Source organism: Thermobia domestica, chromosome 5, assembly GCF_964235325.1.
Source record: "Thermobia domestica chromosome 5, izTheDome1.hap1.1, whole genome shotgun sequence".
Lineage (NCBI taxonomy): Eukaryota > Metazoa > Arthropoda > Insecta > Zygentoma > Lepismatidae > Thermobia > Thermobia domestica.
Genome location: NC_137458.1, coordinates 29,906,036 through 29,928,150, shown reverse-complemented (window position 1 = coordinate 29,928,150; position 22,115 = coordinate 29,906,036). Strand labels below are relative to the sequence as shown.

At 37.0% G+C, this 22,115-nt stretch overlaps 1 protein-coding gene across 1 annotated transcript in view; it reads right to left on the bottom strand.

Annotated features, from left to right (window-relative positions):
* Positions 1–22,115, bottom strand: part of LOC145685827 (leukocyte elastase inhibitor-like) — a 133,480-nt gene that overhangs the window by 86,902 nt on the left and 24,463 nt on the right. The window contains exons 4-5 of the mRNA XM_081758415.1: positions 13,760–13,942; positions 10,018–10,231 (exon numbers count right to left, since the gene is read on the bottom strand). Of these exons, the coding sequence (XP_081614541.1) occupies positions 10,018–10,231; positions 13,760–13,942 (397 nt within the window). The remainder of the gene's footprint in view (positions 1–10,017; positions 10,232–13,759; positions 13,943–22,115) is intronic.

Below are 22,115 nucleotides of genomic sequence, written 5' to 3'. Positions count from 1 at the left end.
TCGTTCCAGTGTAATGGAGCAATCCATAGCATCTAATGGTAACGTCGGGTTCAAACAGCGGGCTGTCATTGAATTTCTGACTGCGGAAGGTTTTGCGCCCAGGAACATTCATCGTCGGCGACGAACCGTGGATACACCATTACGACCTGGAAACGTAGCGTCAGTCGATGACGTACCGCCACACGTCATCTCCTCTGCCAAAAAATTCAAAGTTGTCCCATCTGTTGGCAGAATGTTGTTGACATTCTGCCTCATCCTGCCGATACTCGGGATCTTGCGCCCTGCGAATTTGTCTCTTCCCCAAACTCAAGGGTCATCTTCAGAGCTAACGCTTGAGATGTGAAGCGGAGGTGGACGCAGGAGTTCGACAATGCTGTCGTCAACAGCCTTCACAATTCTTCTTCGACGCCATGAAAAACCTTGCTTCGCGTTGGCGCAAGTGTGTTACCCGTAATGGAAACTATGTTGAAAATGATGCCACCATTTGTAGCTGACATAGCAAGCTTTCCACTGGTACCTGTATCAGTGCTATCTGTCGAACACAAATAAAATTTTGACCTTTGAGGCATTACTTTTTGAATCATCCTTCTATGTAGTGCTATAACGAACACAAAAATCATGAGACATATTTAGATACTTTACACTTCTGTGTACGGGTGTTGAGGATGGAAAGAGGAACACTGAATTTCACGTTTATCAGATGATGTGTGGTGTGTGTGTGGTGGGGAAAAAAATTTATTTTCGTCTTGTGTTAGCTTATCTGGAATGAATGATAGTGTCGTTATGTGGATATTTTAGCATTTGCCGTGCTAAGAAACATACTTGTGCACATGTACCTTTAAGATAGTTTTCGGAATTACAGTATCGTTAACACCTTGTGGCGATAGTTTAAGAGGGTAGGCTCAATGTTATAATAATAATAATAATAATAATAATAATAATAATAATAATAATAATAATAATAATAATAATAATAATAATAATAATAATAATAATAATTAATAATACTTGCTTTACTTACATCATCTATATTAATTCCAAATGTCAGTTTCCCTACTTATCAAATATGTCTATTATTTTCATCTTAAAAGCTGAATTCTTGGCTAATATCCTTCAGAGTTCATTTCTGTAGTGATTAAAGCTAAAGCGCTAAGTCTGTCGTTACTCATTACATTTCTCCGGAATGTTTTAATTTTCTTCAGGGCACCTATGTGCTTGTCTCATATGGTGTTGTATAGTAACTGAAATACTTAAGCACATACGTAACACGCGAAGACCTTCTAGATACACTTCTTGCAGCCCGTTTGATGAGATGTATTGAAGGAAATTATAGGTCTAAGATACTGATTTTCGTCGTAAAAGATGACTGTTAGTTCATTCCGCAGCTCATTACCGTCGAAAGTTGGATACAGTTTAAGAAGATTCTCTAGTTTCTTCCTAAGAAAATCACTATTGTAATCCTGAAACTGTTCACAGACAAGCAATTCTACAATTCCAAAGAGGACAAATCACGAAAACTCGTTTCTCTCTGAACTTCAAGTGTATCCAAAATTTCGTAGGAGAGTGGCTTTTAAGCTTTGCTTTTTCTTGTCACCGAAGTACAACGAATATATTAACAAATTATGCAGAGTTTCTTCTGAACGCAGTCACTGTTTGCATGACTCCTTTCTAGTTAACCGTGACATATTGAAAGTACATTTTCTTTTGCCAAATATGAAATAGATTATCGATGGACATAAGTATTTTACTACAGAAACACAAGAAGGCAAATTCACATGAATGTAACGTAATTCTAGACCATCGACAGCACTTATTCTATCTGGATTTTAATTTTCATAATAAAATTCACTTCTGACTCATAGCTGATCTTAATTCTCCGTAATGCAATTTAATTGTTTCAATTGGGCGTGATCGGGTGGGGAAGATAGACTATCACATTATCTGCTCTTCACAAGAAACATATGATACTTCGTCACTTGTACTGAAACAAATTCTGTTTGTAAAATTTCGTCTTTCAATATATTGTTCAAAACACATGACAAGCACACAAGCAAGTCATTTTGTGTCACTTGATTCCCCTTTAAAAACAGAATCAGACGTAAATACTTTTTTTTCATATTCTGCTCTTTATATGTCAATAACTCCTATTATTTTTTTGTGCCAATGCATACAGAACTCTCTTGCTCTCTGTTTGTTCTATTTTCAACACAGGCGTTGGTCTTCATTCCTAAATAACGCATCAGTTTGCAAAAGACCACTGACATAGAGAATTCTTTAATAGGAATTACAGTATATTATGTTTATATTCTCCACTTACTGACATTTTTTCTCATTCACTTTTGCAAATGTAAGAAAAAATGTCACTCACAGTATCCCCAAAACACACTTGCTACTCAATTCTAATGAACACAACGAGTCTTGATTTCGTACTGGTTTGCGTAAAGCAAAGGAATGGGGAATTAGTTCGCGATAGTAGGTGTAGCATCTTTAAAATAGATTCTTCCAGCTTTTGCGTTGCATTAGAGTACGCAAAATTAAGCGTCATTAGTACAGAATCGGGCCACGATGTCTTGCTCTTTATTTGTTTGACATATCGAATCGAAATCAAAAATCTCGAGAGAAACGCTTTATGTAGAAACGAAAGTCTATAAGCGCTGAGGCCGATCTCTTTTGCAGTTATTCTCTCGCGGAACTTTCTGAGTAGCTTGGCGGTAGTTATACTGCCGCCTGAGACACTGCTCGGTGAGCCTCCAAGCAGTGGTGCTAACCACGATTTCTTTATCGAAAAAATAAAATATTTTTTCAACTTAGAAAATTATAATACATTTTGTGCAAGGAAAATGAATCTTATATATAAAAGAGAACGCACAAATCCTTTGTTACCTCATCACGCTAATACGGCTGAACCAATTTCTTTTATTTTTGGGGGGTTATTAGGACTTGGACCCTAGATGGTTTTTATCATATCACTTTAATTTTTAATTACCAGTGTCTTGAGATAATTGACCATTCAAGTGTCCATAACGTACAAATCCTTTGTTAGTTCATCATAGGTAAAAATAAACGTATTTATATGCAACCCGCATGACCGTGTCACTCGGCGGGTTAACATAAATGACAGGCGATATAATGTTAACATTTACTGCAATCTACTATGGTTTTTATCATATCACTTGAAAGCGAAAAAGTAAAAATTATCTAAGTAAGAAAGTTTATTGCGTTCCGGGGTGACCGCAGCGAAGCGGGGCGGGTTAACATAAATGACAGGCGATATAATGTTAACATTTACTGCAATCTTCTATGGTTTTTATCATATCACTTGAAAGCGAAAAAGTAAAAATTATCTAAGTAACAAAGTTTATTGCGTTCCGGGGTGACCGCAGCGAAGCGGGGTGAACGCTGCTAGTTAATTATAAATTATAAATTCTGAAAGTAAATGGGTAGGCCGGGCCTCAGGGCTTCTTACCACCCTTCGCCACTGCTTGTATATATGGGTTGTTTAGATAATGTTTTATGGAAATTATGTATGCTTGTTGTTTGAAGTGTGAGAATATTAAATCTAGGTATCGTTACCTAGATTGTGCTTTCCTCTTTGCAACTGTCTAGCTTTAAGTGTCTACAGTATCTTTTTATACTATTATCATTAGAATAAGGTGGTAAAAGTGAGGGGGAACTCGGGAGGACTCCGTTACAACACTTCCAAAAAATATCTATGACCTGCCCTCACTTCCTAAAAAGATTACAATGGGCAAAGATAGACAGGGGTGACGGGTGACGTCATCTTCTCCCTACCTTTTCAGATGCACTTTTACACCTGCTTAGAATCTGAAAAATAGTTATAATTTACCGTTCGAATCAAGCTACTCTGCGGATCTCTCTGCGTAATTACAGGGTATTCACAAAAGAAGACGCAGTAACAAAAATCAATGAAAATCATTTCACAACTTAGGTGAATTCATCATACGCCGTTATCAGTAGAAATAGTCCAGGTTTGTGAAGTATGAGATGGAAATCTACAATATTTCAATGTGTATTCCCTGGGTTATACACGACAAACATATCTACATACCAATCAAACTCTTTCCAGACGTTTTGTAGTTATGTCCATTGCAATGGGCTGCACTGCATTTGTTATCAGATAACAAGGTTATTAATATATAAATAATATCTTTAACAAATTCCCAAAGAAAGTAATGACATGGGGTAAGATCTGGTGTACATAGTGGCCAAGGAAGAACATTTTCATCCGTGTCTGCAGAACATCTGATCCAACACGATTTAGAAATGCGCTTTTATTGTCCCTCGTGATTTACATAATCTCAATTACTTCGTTCAAAACTAATTGATCCTCATAATGTTTTTGCTGTTCAGTGTATTTCTGTGTTCCTTGATTTAGTGAACCACATTCTGAATATATCAATATATGGATCAACCACACAAAATTTGTTGTATAGGTCACATATGCTCCAAATAGATGAGCTCTTCATTACATTTGTTTTTAATGTTCTACACGGAAATAAGCTAGCTTGAGGGCGTCTTCTAACGTTGGGAACTTTAAATTTCAGAAGTTCAAGTAATTGTGACACTTGGATATTGTTGTTTAAAAATTTTGTATAGAAGGCAAATTAACCGGACCTTTCTTCTGCTGTCGAGGAATACATTGTTCAGGTGTTTAATTAAAGACTGATATTTTTCAAATGTACGATATATGCCTGTTTCCTTGAAAACTAAGTATCTTGCGAATTTTGATTGTATCATTTCTATTTCGCTGCTATACTTTTTGCTTGTACGCTTTCAGATTTTGGCAGGGTTTTTTTAAAATGAGATTTAGCCCAAAATTATCGTTAACTCTTAAAATTTTATTTTGGTTAATGAGATATAGTCCAAAATCATCAAGAACTCTTAAACTTTGATTTTGATTAATGAAATACTGCCCAAAATTATCAATAACTCTTAAAATTTGATTTTGTTTGAGACATAGCCCAAAATTATCAATAATTATTACATTTTGATTTTACTTAACCACAATATTGTCCGAAGATATGTACGGTGAATTTCAAGCGAAATCAGCACATGGGTGTAGTTCGATTTTGCTCGTGTTTTGATATGCTATGAGGTATCAAGAGAAATGTTGAATTATAAATTGGTAGATGATTATGGTTCACCGTTTCCAACATAGAGGGAACACACTGAACACGTGAAAAATGCTCCAAACATGAATATATTAAAATATTTGTAGTTATAATTTGGTCAATGTGAGAAACATGAAACTTTGTCACAGTACTCATAGTAATACAGTCGAACATATAGAAACGTAAATATCTCCATCACAATCTCAATGTTGCCATCACAATGGCGGGTCAAAGATAAAGGTCATTAATGGAAAAGTAAGCCAAGTTTGGTAATCTCTTTGGAGTACAAAGGGAAAGAACCACTAGGCTAACTAATTTTATGACTGAAAACTTTGGACCTTCCTCAGAACATCGGTGTATGTATTTCATCTGGTGGTATGTTGCCCCTTCCTGTATATGGATGTTATTGTAACTCAATGTTGTCAATATCGGCCATATTTGGGCGGCCATACTGCAAAAGGACCTGGAAGAAAATTGTTCAGTACATGAGAAAATAACCTGCCGTTGTATGCTCCCTTGCACAATAAGTATGATTTGATGGTTCACAGTATTTTCCGAGTTATCAAAGGTGCAATATGGGTATGTTCAGATAGTGAAAAACATAGTCGAATAGTACATGTAATGTTCGTAGTTGTCTATGATTACAATTCATATGTTCATCATAAAACACATATTATCACACCACTAGGTGGTTGACGTGCAAAATTAATGCTTACAATCTCATATAAAAATAAAATATGTTAGTGATCCATATGCATATCAGTGGCATATCAGTGTCAGTCTGGCTATCCTGCCTGGTAGCGAAATTTAATCCAAAATATTACATCTGTCATGTTTATTTTATTGTATCGTGCTAGTTTGAATGTGTTGACTGGTGTGTAAGTCAAACATTATTGTAACGGCAGCATCTGCTGAAGATAAGAGTGTCTGCAGACATTACAACTGTTTGTGAGCACCACAAGAAGTGTCTTGGAAACTACAACCATTTGTATGGACGGACGTGCTGTAATTCCGCACTTGTTCCCTAAGGAGGTATTACGAAAGAACCTGCAGGAAATCATTTGTTGAGTTTGCGAAGAAATATAGTACCAAAGAAATGAAACTAATTCCTGGTAAATCAATATGCACCACATGTCATAAAAGGTTATCCATACATGGCATACCAAGAAACTTGGTAACAAGACATGTGAAACATGCTTAACATTTATCGGACGATACGACATGTAGCAATGTATCGGACGATACGACATGTAGCAATGATGACATGTGTGGGTGCAGACGAGCTTTATAAACTCTTGTCACAATTGACTCCAGTTACAAGCCCAACAGAACACTGCATGATACTAGCAGGAGTACGACATTTCTGCTATAGAATTCAAAACGACAGTTGCAATGATGTTTGACTTAGACAGCACTCAACACAGTCAAACTAGCTCGATACAATAAAGCAAACATGGTAGATGCAATATTTTGGAATAAATTCCGCTACCAGGCAGGGTAGCCAGCTGACACTGATTTTTTCCACTACTGCATATGGATCACTAACATTCTTTCCTTTTATATGAGATCGTAAGCATTAATTTTGCATGTCAACCACCTATTGGTGTGATGATATGTATTTTATGATGAACATGAGTTGTAATCCTAGACATCTACATTATATGTACTATTTGACTATGTTTTTCACTATCTGAACATATCCATATTTTACCTTTTATAACTCGGAGAATACGGTGAACCGCCAAATCTTATTTATTGTGCAAGGAGACACACAACAGCAGGTTATTTTCCCATGTGCTGAACAATTTTCCTCCAGGTCCTTTTGCAATATGGTCGCCGAAATATGACCGATATTGACAACATTGAGTTACAATAACATCCATACACAGGAAGGGGCAACATGCCACCAAATGAAATATATACCAATGTTCTGAGGAAGGTCCAAGGTTGTCAATCACAAAATAAAAGTTAGCCTAGTGGTTCTTTCTCCTTCTACTCCAAAGAGGTGACCAAACTTTGCATTAATGACCTTTATCTTTGATCCGTCATTGTGATGGCAACATTGGTGATATTGATTTCTTACTTTTTTGTTTATTCTCACGTATTACTATGTGTACTGTGAAAAAGTTTCATGTTCCTCACATTCACCAAACAGTAACCACAAATATTTCAATACATGCATGTTTGAAGCATTTTCCTCGTTCAGTGCCCTTGGAAACGGTGAACCATCAATACCTGCCACTTTGCATTTCAACACTTCTCTTGGTACTTCATAACATACCCAAAAAAGAGCAAAATCGAAGAAGGTGAAACTACAACATTTTTCATAATTGGCCGATTTCGCTTGGAATGCATCGTACGTCATTCGATAGCGGGATCGAAGTCAACAACATGACATATTTGAGGGTGAATTCTCATACGTAATTTTCGAGAAAATCGAGAAATCAAATTTTTATGATCCTACAAAGTGTGGTAGTCATAGCTTGTTAATGAACAAATTTTTCTTCGGCTGAACAAATTTTTTTTCTTAAACAAATTATTTATTTATTTAAGTACTGAATATGGAAAATAGAAACAAGATTGTCATAGGCGCCGATCCTTGGGACCAGTGCCTCCCAAAGTTTGTTTAGCTCTCCTAGAATCTGGATATACGAGGAGCGATCGAGAAAACGTTACAAAGCCTTATTATGGTTTATGTGTGGGACATAATTGAAAGATCAACATACCTATTGATAGAGGGCGCTTAACACTAGTCCTCGATGTAATCACAAGTTTCGTTCAACCACTTGTCAGAACGCTAAATAAAGTTTCCCATACCATTTGCATAGAAATCCGTGACAAGTTCTCGTAGTCACCGTGGGGGAGCGGCTTGGACATAATCGCATGCTAGATAATACTGACCAGCCATTTTTGTGCTGTAGAACAGGGAACAGATGAAAGTTACTGGAGTCTAGGTCAGAGCTATAGGAGGAGTGCTCTAAGTGTTAAATGCGTAAACGCAATGTTTGAAGTGCTGGCTCTACTACTGTGTGCAGAGTTGTTATTAATCATATTGGTCCGTTTTTCTTTAAAGGCATGACACCACTTCCCTACATGTTGCCCTCCCCATACACCTCTACCATCTGCCTATGAATATCAGCAGGTGGAGCGTTTTTGGCCTACAGGAACCGCACCATTGATCTCACTTCTTTTCTTGACTCCCTTTGTCATAATTTTTAATGTCCGCTCCTCGGGTATACATTAACAGAATCCGAAGTCTTCGAACCTGCACCAAGACAATCATGTTAATCTACAAATCAATTTTCGTTCAGTTACAATGAATAACACAAAACTTCTATGCTTTGTGCCTTTTTTTTTACGATCATCCTTCGTATTTGCTTGAGCATTTGCTTGGATAAACGATGATGAAATACATATATGAACGAACTCCCCGTAACGTATGAGGGATATACTGAAAGTCGTAAGCAACATTTTTTTTTTACAACCGTAATCTGTAATTGTGAGACCCAATATATCATCTCAATCTACGGACCTTTCTTTTACTTTTCCACATAGTCTCCGTTTTTTTTTTTTTGCACACATTTTCCCAGTCGTTCTGCAAGTTTGAAAATACCGTTGTGATAGAATTCCTTCCAGCTGCCCGTAGACACTGACGCACTTCTTGCCGAATACCCTTCAGTGTCTCGTAGCGATGGCCTCGTATCTGTATCTTCACAAAACCGAAAAGACTTCGGAGGGCGCCATGTCAGGCTGTAGCGAGAATTTGGAAGTATTTCCCACTCAAATCTCCTGATCTGCTCCATAGTGGCACGTGCAGTATGCGAACGCGCGTTATCCTGTTGAAGGATCTTCTTTCCAGAACGTTTATCATGCAAGGCACGACGGAGCTTCAAAAATATCTAGATGTAGAGAGCAGAATTTATGGTTAGTCAAGACTCAAGAAAGTCAGCCAGAATGCAACTCTGTGGATTCCAGAAGACGCCCCCCCATAACTTTCAATACCGATTGCACTGTCTTTACTTTCTCCTTTGGTGGCGAATTCAAGTGGTGCCATTCCATACTCTGTCGTTTTGTTTCAGGTTCATAATGATGGAACAGCTTTCATCTCCAGTCACAATACTCGTCAAAAAGTCACCACCTTCATGTCGAAATCTCTGAAGAATGGCAATAGTTAGCCTCTGACGTTTGTGATCCTCAGTTAATAAGCGTGGGACCCAACGGGCACAAACTTTCCGATAACCTAAGGTGTGAATCATTTCTTGCACCGCACAATGTTCAACACCAAATTTTGCAGCGATTTCATTCACAGGGTTACGACTATCTCCCCTAATCAGCTCATCAACCCTTACCTTGTTGCATTCCGTGGAGGCAGTTCGAGGGCGCCCACTGCGAGATTCATCTTCGATACTCGTGTTTCCATCTTTAAAATGTTTTACCCACCTCCGAACACTGCTGGCATTCATGCACACATCTCCATAGGCATGTTGCTGTCTGCAGTGAATTTCAGAAGCAGATTGGTCCTCTATAATAAGGAGTTCAGTCACAGTACTCTGTCAAAACGAAACATCGCTGTACGCCATTTTGGAAATCCTGCCTGTGGTCACGTGCTAGCTTCAACGTCTGGAAAGAAAGGTCTGTAGATTGAGATTATATACTTGGTTTCACCTGCAACTAAAGATTACGGTTGTGAAAACATGTTGCTCACGACTTTCAGTATGCACCTCGTATAAAGCAATCGGCGCCGTTGCAGATTGCATTTATTTATTTATTTATGTTTGTATTCTCTTAACAAAGACACTATCCTTAATAACGACACACATACTATAGGCTACTACTTGTAAACAACAGTACAAAATAACAATGAGAGTAGTGTTTTGAGTCTCACCTTTAGTAAGAATTTCCTTGATGAGTCCCTGGGTATTCTTGTCCGCCCATTCATTTATTATTGCAACAGCTTCTTCGCGTTTTTTGAAGTTCACCGTCTTAACGGCACTATCATAAATTTCCTGAATTACACTTACATATTCCTCTAATGGTTTGAATTCTTTATGAAGGAACAAGGCATTCGCAAGGTCTAAAGTGTTTGTGGTATTGTTATCCTGAAAATGGAATTTAAAATATTTATAAACTTGTAGGCTAACATTTGTGTCTTATGAGTTAAATATAAGATTACCTGCAAAGAATTGATATTAATTAGTCTCGGAAAGATGTGTCAGAGATGTACCGTGCCGATAAATATTTCTGTTTTCATTGCAAGAGCTGTGCCTTGACTTATTTTGTCACGGTAATTCTTTCTAGTCTTGTGAGCAACGGAGACTGAGAGTAGAAGCAAGTAGGAGGTGATGGGAGGACAAAGTGGGAACAACCGGGGCGCCAGGATCATGTCCACCACAAACTCATGTGTGTTGGTATCTTGAATGATTGAATTTAACGCATCTTTCCTGCAATCCTGAGTAACTAACTAACTATGGCCTATGGAAGCCGGAGGTTCAATGCCGCGTTCCAAAAGCTCTCCACCGACTTCTATCCTTAGCCAATTGGATCCAGTTTCTACTTTGTATTTCTATCTCTGCGAGATTCATCTTAATATTGTCCTCCCATCTGAGCCTAGGTCTTCCTAATGGTCGTTTTCCGATTGGTATTCCAGTCAAGACTTTGAAAGCGTTTCTACTTTCTTGCATTCTAGCTACATGACCTGCCCACCTAAGCCTCCTAGATTTCACGACCCTAACAATGTTGGGTAAATCGTATAAATTATGTACTTCCTCGTTATAAAGTTTCAGACATTCCCCATTCCCGTTCCTCTTGGGTCCGAATATTCGTCTCAGGATCTTGTTCTCAAATACTTTCAGTCTATGTTCTTCCCTCAGAGTAAGCCACAATGTTTCGCAACCATACAGAACAACAAGCATGATTATCGTTTCATAGATTTTTAGCTTCAAATTTCTCGACAGAATTCCCGACGACAAGAGATACTGAACCGAGTAGTGGGAAATTCCTACTTACGTCAGAGACCCAGTCATACATTTTGTTACAGACTCCGCAAATCAACGGAACCCCACTGGTAACTTCACTTTCAATACTCTCTAAACATTTATGCATATATACTGGCGGAAACGCATTTCAGAACATATACTAGGAGTGCACGAATCTCCCCTAAAGTTGGAACACAAAAGAATGATTGTGATGCTGATCTCAACATGAGACCTGTGGAATATATATAACGCTTTCTTTTTAAAACATATAGAGTTCTCAATTAAATAACAAGCGTAAACATGCCAAATGTCACAAAGTATGTATTCGCTCAGCTAACCAGTCATACAGATACTGAATGTTTTATCTGGGGCACAGACCAGACAATCACTGTGGCTCGCGGAGTGGCTTAACAATAGTCACTAACAGAGTATTGCTGGCGGTCAGCCTTCATCAAGTAATTAGATGAGGACAACTTGTTGGTCAGGGTAGAATGCATATATCGAATAGAGCATGGTAAATTTAAACGGAGGTATGTAGACGCGTGCTGTCCAGTTGGAAGGTGAGATGCTACAAAATGTCCATCCACCAAAGGTCAAAATTGACCACGTGACGAATACACAACACGTTAGCCATATTCTCCTGAATGAAGATCTGATCTGGACGAATGTGTAGTGTATTGCAACCCATACCAGAATTCCACTAGTAGATTCTATATGACAAGTGTGAACACCGGAACATTGGTCGACATTGTGGTGAAAACAGTAACGGCACTCATCATTGAGTTCTTCAGTTGCATTGCTATTGCAGTCTCTTCTGACAAAGACGTTCCCAGGTGTAATACTGCGAGATTAGGTGTCAGGGATGATTGTGTGAGAGAAACGCAGTAACCCAAGGCCTGCTTCCATCAATCAATTGCCTAGTACTCATTTCCGTACGGGAAATCATGTGAGAGGAACGCTGTAATCCTGGCCTGACCTGCTACCCTGAGTTGCCTAATGTTCGTTTTGTTAGGGGTAATCGTTCGAGAGGAACACTGTAACGCAGGTTGGTTTATATCCTCAAGGTTAATCTAGTGATCAACCGTGATCAACCAACAATCCTGGGTTACCTATTGTTTATATCCTCAAAGTTAATCTTGCGAGAGGAATGCGATTACCCAGGATTGTTTGCAAATCCACTGCCCAGTACTCGTACCCTCACATGGAGATCCACACGAAGTCGCCATTCTGAAAGTTACAGTGCCCCGAACGATTCTTCTGTGTAGGTAGCCCTCATTGTGACATAAGATACATCTGGTGTGGAAACCCTCTGTCTCCAAACTTGTACCCCATCAAAGGTTACTGACACGTCAATACCTAAACAAGCGACAATTATATGGAGCAGACGTCAGAATTATTGTGCCATAGTGTACGACCACACTTGAAATTGATTAATTGCACAATAGACATTCCAGACATATACTGTCATCAATGCAACTGATTCCAAGACTGAATAAACTTATCGTGTTCTCCAACGAACTTTAAATTAAAAGAAGTGGGCAAATAAAACCAGTTGGATACCTTTGATAGAACAATTAGTGAAATAGAATTATATTGTTGTAGTGGTATGCAGCGGCATGGTTGTTTATGGCATGTAGTAATAGTTGTAAAACTTCCTTGTCTTTGCACGAATAACATTTGAAGTACGTCATTTATCATTTCTAATCCGTGAAAATCGAATTACCAAGCGCTGTTCCAGTTACTGAGGGATGTCAACCAGCTGGACGTCTATGGAGAAGCATGTGAATCGAATACGACCGCTGTGGGATTGGGCACAAATGTTTCGTACAGATCCAACAACATCAAGCGATCTTCCCTGTCCTGGTCGGGCGCATGTTGTTGCCATAGACCACAGCTATACTGTGCATGTTGATGAGTGTATTTGCTACAATACTGATGAAAGGTAGTAAAGGATCGTCTGTTCCACAGGATGCAGTCAGTGAGTGGTTTGCCCAACAACCGACTGATTTCTACCTTGATGGAATTCATCGACTATTGGTACAGTGGGACAGACCTAAATGTCTATGGGAATTTCTGAACAATAAATTCCACGACAAATAATACCTATGCATGTTTCTCCGGAACACGTCTTGTAACAATACACTTACTGATAGTAGATATATGGACTCCGAACGTATTTCATTTATCCTCATTTATCCCTCACATACTAGCCTCATGCTCAATTTAGTTTGTCTTTTATGATGGTAGTTTTGCTACGATCCTCGAACTAAGATCAGCGTGATTTCTAAGGACACACATTCTGTTGATTTGGATTTAGTTCATATCAGACGTTGTCGCTGGGATGTTTCTAAATGCGTTTCTACCAGTGTATATATATATAGCAAAAACTCGTTTCAATATAAATACTATTACTAAAAAATTAAACTAAAGTAGTTATTTTCTTTAACTCCTGTATATTTTTCAAAATATTTAGGGATGGTCGAAATAGTTAGATTTTACCGCACTTGAAATGTACTCAACTGACTGATGATAGACACACGTAACATGATTTTCTTTTGTGGCTACTGCAGGATACAAGAGAAATTACATTAGCTAATGACGGTCTGATTAATATTTATAAAATTGACTGTCAAAGTATCATACAATACACACCTGAAGATCAGTAATTATATCTTTGTAGGATAATTGGATTTCATCTGTCCTTCTTGGCAAACCAAGCGCTGTGAGAATATCTTTTGCGGACTTATGTTTCGCTCCTTCTAGCAACATTAATAAAACGCTTGACACACTCCAAGGTGATACCACCAAGTTTTCCTGGCTGATTGCACCTAACACCTGAAATATCAATAAGCAGAATCATTATTTTCTCATGCTATCTAAGATCAAATTGAAAATAGTATCCGTAGACTGAAATGAAGTTATACAGGAAGTGCAGTTAAAAGTAGGAGGCATTCTCTTTGAATGCGAATGCAATATTTCGACTTTGAAATTGAGTAAACAGCTACAATCGTTATGCAATTATCGATTGTTATTTCTTCAACAATCGATAATATACAACAATCGACATACAAGAATTATCGATTATTAGCATTGTTAATAACATCAAGGATGGTTTGTTAGGAACTTTCCATTACATCATGAGTGATGAAGCAAGGTATCATTTTTTCCGGTATGTGAATCCACAGAACACAAGGTACTGGGCAACGGAGAACCCTAACATTGTTGTTCAGCAACCACTCCATGATGAAAAAATCGGCGTTTAGCGTGGTGTAACAGAAACTTGCATCATTGAATCGATATTTGTTTGACACTCCCCTCAATATGGCTGCAAATATGGAAGTTTTTGATGCATTTTGTGATCAACTAACGGAATATGAAAGAAAACACTGCCTCTTTCAGCAAGGTGTGGCAACATGCCACACTTCTAATGTGTCCCTGGAACTAGCCCATGATGCCTTCTCTGAGGAACGAACTGTCAGCAAAGGTTTGTGGCCACCTGTAGTCACACATGTGATTTCTACCTGTGGAGGCACCTGAAAAGCAACGTATATGAAACTAATCCACACAATACAATAACTGAAAGAAAACATTAGCCATGAACTTTCCGCCATCGATATCCGAATTTTACGCCGGTGTATCTGAATACGCCTACACGTTCAGAGTTGTGTATTGATGTCACAGGGGGGTCACCTTCAACATCTTCTTTAAATGTATTTTCCTCTCTATTTTTCACTCTATTTTTTTTATTGTACATAAATGGTAAGTCCATTCAGTTCTTTACTTCTGTAATTTCACTGCATTTCCTTTACTCTTACACGGACTATTTTTACCTGCGCCACCCTGCATTTTAAACCTTCTGTCTAGTGTTGCCCACGAGATGAGAAGTCCTATTTAAAATAGGAGTCGAAGCAAGAAATTCCCCGTGTCTTGTGCACAACACTAGTGCAGCACAGTCTTATATCTTAAACACTTGTTTAGTGTTACATGGTTCGTAGTATAAAAACTATAAATTCATGAAATAATTGTACGAGCATGCTGATGTGCTTTTAGCAACGGTTAAAGATACGCAAATCATTACATAATATACTCAGGTAATAAATGTGGTGTATATGCAGGGTCGGCTCTTCAATATGTCCAACACGTTCAATTGCACGGGACGGCAAGTTGCAAGGGGCGGTAAAAATAACAGATGTAGAAGAAAATTCAAGAAATAAAGATAAAAGAGGTAGTTGCACTGAAATTGCAAATTGATATGTTGAGATTGATGCTCGATATTGAATTATATAAAAAATATTACACCTTTCTTTCCAGATGTTTATGTGTTATTTTAGTTTTTGAAGAAAAAAATTGACACAACGAGATTGTACTTGTAATGTTTTGGCCTTTTTGAGTGCGAGCGCCCTTTTACTTCTTTTGGTTGTTCATGATGGGATGGCATATTTAAAATCATGGATTCTAAGATTTCTTCGTTCTGGACACCAAATGATGTCATTTCACAGGGCGGGAAATTGCCTAGGTCCCCTCTATATGTTGTTATATCACACCGTTTGTGAACATCTCGTGTGATGCAGAAGAATTCTGATAAGTTGTAGATAAAGTTAATAAAAAGGAAATGAAACCATAAACCTTGTACTCACATTTACAAGGCGAAACAAGAATAATTCGAGAAGAAACAACAAAAGTTTTTTATTAAAATCGAGGGGAAACGACAATAATCTTCGAGAATCGAGACGAGGCTTTTACGAAATTTTACAAGACGAGACGAAAAAACATTTCTCGACACGCTTTGTCTTATGGTCGATCCTGTAATCTCTTCATTAATTCAAAGTGGAGTATGCAACTTCCTTTCTTTTCAAAGCCCATGAGAATGATTACTGTTGGCATTGGACGTTTCTGTTATGTACTTTGCCAGGAGATGGTGGCTGCTTCAATCACTATCAGATAATAAAAGCTCGTGTCACAAAAGGTTAATAAAAGACATAATATTTTAAAAGTGAAAAATAATGAAAAATAGAAAGAATGAGATTATATAAACAGGGATTCGACGTAAGATTTTAAAAGTGAATAATAATGAAAAAAATGGAAAGAAATAAAATACAAAAACAGAGATTCCGAATATATAATCAATGTTCATTTATTACATAAATGTGTTTGCAGTAAACAGTGAAATAATATCGAGTAATCGCAACATACAGGCCGGGAGATTTTTATTGGAATTTGGTTACGAAATGTGCAATGGCTTGTGGGTTAAAGCTAGAGATAGCAGTTCGAAGTACACGGTGTTCTTGGTCAATTTTCTACTGGCAAATGCCGCGTTAAAGTGGTGTACACTGAACCACAAAAGTATCTCCCCCTTAAGTGCTCTAATTCTATTACTTACGGTTAAGGTAATTTGCATTTGTGAGATCGCTAGACAGATGCAACCCAAATTATACGTGACTTTTCTCGGCACCGACAGCACTTGGAAGCCCTGATCCAGGTGTTTATGCAGGTAAATTTGTAAAGTAGGTGACTAACGAAACAGTTTTCCGTTCTAAGATGAATCTCTCTGGTTCGGATCGTGTTTTCGAAAGAACACCATATATTACTTTCAATATTGTTGTGTATCTAATTTATTATTTCTTTATATACTGTATGTTTATTAGAGAAATAAAATACTGACGACACATGGATCATTAAATGCTTCAAGTTGCTAAAAATATCAAATCTAGAAAAACCGCAGGAAATAAGTTTCTAAATGATTGGATTCACTGAGTGACCATCAATTCTCCTTATTCCAACATCTTTTTCTTTCTGGAGGAGAGAAGTTCTTGCTTGTCACACTGAGTATGTATTGAAATTGAAACTGAAACATTTAAAAATGTTTCAACCTGGCCGGGATTCGAACCCGGATCCGTCGAATAGAAGTTCAATACGCTAACCACTTACCTACCGCGTCACTTCATCTTTCACCTAAACTATTAGGTAGTTAAAATCGTTGTATGTAACACTATAAAAAATACTAATGCTCGTATAAGGAGACGTTCCTCATGAGTGTCACAATGACTTACTCGAGATTTCCTTCTTTAACCCAAAAACAAGTTATATAGACGTTCCTCAATCAGGAACATATCACGAAACATTCTTCAAGTTAAGGCTACGTTATCGTTTTCAGCGATGGTCTCGATTTACAGTACAATTCTTCTTTACCTTCTAGTTCCCAAAGAAGAAAAGTGGTTAGAAATGAATTTCACATTCTTTGAATTATAAAAACACGTGTAGAAATAGTGTGTGCTATATTTATCTAACATAACTACTACTTTATTTTCTTATCTTTATTTGAGGAATTAATGGCAAAGTGTGAAAGTAGAGAACTGCCATTACAGAGACCTCGGTTCAAATCCCGTGATGGCATTTATTTTTCTTTATTGGAAGGTATTGTTTACGTAATTGATATTGTTATTATGTTATTCCTTTATTATTATTATTATCATTATTATTATTATTATTATTATTATTATTATTATTATTATTATTAATGCAAAGTCGAGATTATTCTACACATTTTATATATTATGAATTTTCTAATTGGATTTCATGTCTTTTTGTTGAATAATCAACACACTCCAGTGCAGGGGGTTTGGGAAGGAGAAATATCATCCTGTTGCTTTTTATTTGTTTACTGGCATGCTACACCGAGCTGGATACTATATTTCACCTTTCTACATCTACGGGAAGTACCCTAAACGTTTTGATGATCATAAGAGAGTAAGTGAATAAGTGATTAGATCAATGAACTTTGCGTATTAACAACATTTATAGTATCAGGTTGTCGGAAAAGTCATGTCGTTTTTCGGTTAAATATGACAAATGATGATTTGTGGATATACTAGAGTTATTGGGACCCTTAGGATATTATTATAATGAAAGCAATATGATTGCATCCAAGTTTGAATTAAGGCCTAACTATATACCAAAAGTAATTTCATTTGACTGCAATTTGGCTGTGATGATGAGGCACACATAGTTACATTCAATTGTTTCATATAATAATTTATATATTACAGTGATTCAAAAATGTATTTTTTCCAGTTGTTAGCCTTAGTTTCTTCTAAAACTAAGGCTGTGTGTCTCGAAATCCATGTAGTAGTATACATCCTATTACTATTATTACAATTTCAAATATTAATATCCAAATATTAGTATCCAAGTTTTTTCACTTAGATATACTCATCTCAGGTAAGTAAATAGAAAAAACTGAAAAAGAAACAGAGGCCTTGAAAGTAAAACGTTGATAAATTGACACAGTGTTCAGAAGCATATTTTTAAATCACGCTGGACAATACTCATAGGAGCTAAATTTGCGGTTCTGGTTAGTTGCAGTCATCAGTTTCTCGTCACGTACCATAAATATAGCAAAAATCAAGTACCGACTGGCGGTCTTCGTGGCCGAGCGTACTAGCGTAATGGGTTAGTAATTATAATTGCTTTTCATGTGGGTTCAAACCCGGGCCAAGGAAAGTTTGTTATTTTTATATTTTATTTTTTTTTTAATTTTCAAAGCATTTTTCATTAAAATAAGATGAAAATAATACTCAAAAAAGTGACTAGGTTACGTGTGTACTAAGTTTTGCTATACGAATACACAGTATAAGTAGTAGTAGTACAAGTAGTAAGAGTAGTAGTAGTAGTAGTAAAATGAAATGAAATGAAATTTTGAGTTTTACGTCCCACGGTTATGCCGATTAGGCTAAAGGAGACGGTGATAATGAGTAATGAATGAATTGGTGGAATGAAGAAAGTGGGAGGAAACGGGAGAACCCCGAGAAAACCCACGCACACGGTGTTTGTCCACCACAAAGTTCACTTGGCGGTAGTAGTAGTAGTAGTATTAGAAGAAGAAGAAGCGGGTTAGAAACCCCACAGGGCTCGATTTTTCCACATTGACTGCCATGATATAAATTTAACCTCAACTGTTTCTTCGATTTTCTTCTTCAATTCCAACAATGTGACAATTTTCTTCTATTACTACTATAATACTCAATACATACACCAGAAGGTTTAGACAATCGCAAGCTTCAACCAATCAGAAATGTGTTTTTATTTTCTATGGGTAAGGTCGAGGGTTTAGATTATGCTGTTCGATTTTGGCTCTTCAGAGATGCTGTGTGCAATGCAGTGAACAGAATGGGTCATAGGGGGTATTCGGTCAGGGTGGGTGTTGGGTCACAGTGGGTCATAGCGGGTGATAGGTCGCAGTGGGTCACATGCTGTTGAACCACGACACACGGACCCACTCAGAAAATTCGATTCATTTGACCCACTGACGCACACCAACTCTGTATTTGACAACACATAGAATGTGGAAGACCAAAAATTGCATGTTCACTATATTTTATTGTTTTACTTCAGGCAAGGGAAGAACGCTTGAATAGTGTTTGTGATTTTTTTTACTGTTCTCAATGTTTGTGAGTTTTCTTCCTGTACTTAAAGAGTTACTGCAAAAAACTGTAAAAGTGAGTAAAACGCATAAGAATAGAAAACAAGGTACTGAGAAAGGTTTGAAAAATTAGTTAACTTTATAAAAATAACCCAGTCCCCTGAAACACCACATTCCAATCAATATGAATATCTGCCCAATGTCGTGCCGTGAAAAATTAGGGCTGAGGCTAGAGCACACGGCAGCGCCTTCGTATTTTTTAGATATGAGTTGTCAGTTTGAACTTGAATTCTCTGGACTATGCTTTCTCTATAATACTTTACTACTTTATCATGACTGAAATCAGAGTTTCAGCATTATTACACTAGAGTCGTAAAATGTGTAATTACTGAATTCAATGCACATCAATTTTTCCTTCTATCAGAATAATGATGTCTTAGAGTAGTGGCTTAAGCGATAGTTTCATAATGTTGGGGTTGTGGGTTAGATTCCGATTGTAGCAATTTAGGAAATCTATAATTTGCGATATTGATACTTCTGATATATATTAACATGAAAAATATTCCATTTCTCTGGGTCTAAGAGTTGAGACGACTTCCTTCACAGCTGAAATGCCAACAACACAAATTTACGTCATCCGTATCAATCTTCATTCGTAACTGTCTAGGAATGTAACCTGTTTGGACAAGAATTGATGAATACATAAGGGCTAAACACGCCATTACTGCTGTAGTATGAGAAAAAATGAGTTCCAAGTAATTGTTCCTAGCTGTATACAAATTGCAAATAGTGTTCGAACTTACAACTCTAGTCACGAGAATGATTCTTTTCAGATGTCACCTCACCTTTCTACTTAGAACAAGGGCGAAACAAAATGCATTACTGTTATTAGCTAACAAATGTTTATATTCCATTTCTTGTTGTCGTAAAATGATAATTCTATATGTAAATCCATAAACGTAATAATACATTGCGTTCATGTGTAAACCTAAGAAACATTTCTTTCCCTCTGTGGTAATAATAATAATAATAATAATAATAATAATAATAATAATAATAATAATAATAATAATATAGGAATAGCATAATTACAATAACAATTACATAAACATTAACTTCCCTTACCAAAAAAATAATAATTGCCACGATTTGAACCCAGGTAGCTGCAATGGGTGTTTCCTGCCTTCATATTTTTTTAAACAAATCGCCCCAGCCGGAGTATTGTTCGCCAATGGCACCTATTCTAAACACTACAGGGACACAAATACAGAAATACTGAGGACAGTTAAAATTCCGACCTTGCTCTTCAGAGGAATTCGAACCCCTAGTGGATTGCGCCTAATGATCAGAAGCCGAACGCCCGAGTCACTCGGCTAATGCCACCGGCTCACTTTGCCACAAATTCCTCATATGAATATAAGAAAATAAACTAGTAGTTATGAAACATAAACATAGAACTGTCTATTTCTACACGTGTTGATACAATTCAAAGAATCTGAAAATAATTTCTGTCGTCTTTTCTTCTTTGGAAATTATAAGTTGTGGTAAAAATAAAATGTAATGTATATCGGGACCATCCCTGAAACTGATGATGTAGCCTCAACTTGAAGAACGTTTCGTGATATTTCCCTCATTGAGGAACGTCTATATAACTTATTTTTAAGTTAAACAAGGAAATCTCGAGTAAGTCATTAAGACACTCACACAAGCATTAGTATCTTGTTTATATTTTCCATGAAACGATTTTAACTAGGTACTAGTTTGGGCGTAAGATGAAGAGGCGTGGTAGGTGAGTGGTTAGCGCATTGAACTTCTATTCGGTAGACCCGGGTTCGAATCCCGGCCAGGCTGAAACTTTTCAAGTGTTTCTATTTCAATTTCAATTTCAGTACATACTCAGTATGACAAGCAAGATGTTCTCTTCCTTAGAAAGAAAAATATGTTACAATAAGGAGACTTGGAGAAGGTCTTTCAATGGAGACAGTCATCTACGAACTCATTTCTAGCAGTTTTTTTTAGATTTGATCTTTTCAGCTACTTTCAAACAGTTTCTCATTCATGTGTGATCAGTGTTTTTATTTCTTTGAATATGCAGTATATAATGAAATAATATATTACACACATAGCAATATTGAGATTAACATATGATGCTGATTGGATAACACGCTGTGAATCTGAGACATTCATCTCAGAACGGAGAAATGTTTCGTGCGTCATCTACTCACAATTTTACTTGCATAAAGACCTGACTTAGTGCTGCAAACTGCTGACAGTGCCGGGAAAAGTTACGTGTAAGTTGAGTTGCATCTGTCCAGGCGTTCTAACAACTGCCAATTACCTGGACCCCAAGTAATGGAATTAGAGCACTTAGGGGGGGAGATACTTTTGTGGTTCAGTGTACGTAGAATTTCAGCAAGGTTGTTCAAGTATTCAATCTCGTATATTTTTAGGACAGGTGTGAATTTATATCTATATCTATACATATATATATATATATATATATATATATATATATATATATATATAGATAGATAGATAGATAGATAGATATAGATATAGATAGATATATATATATATAACCCAAAAGGA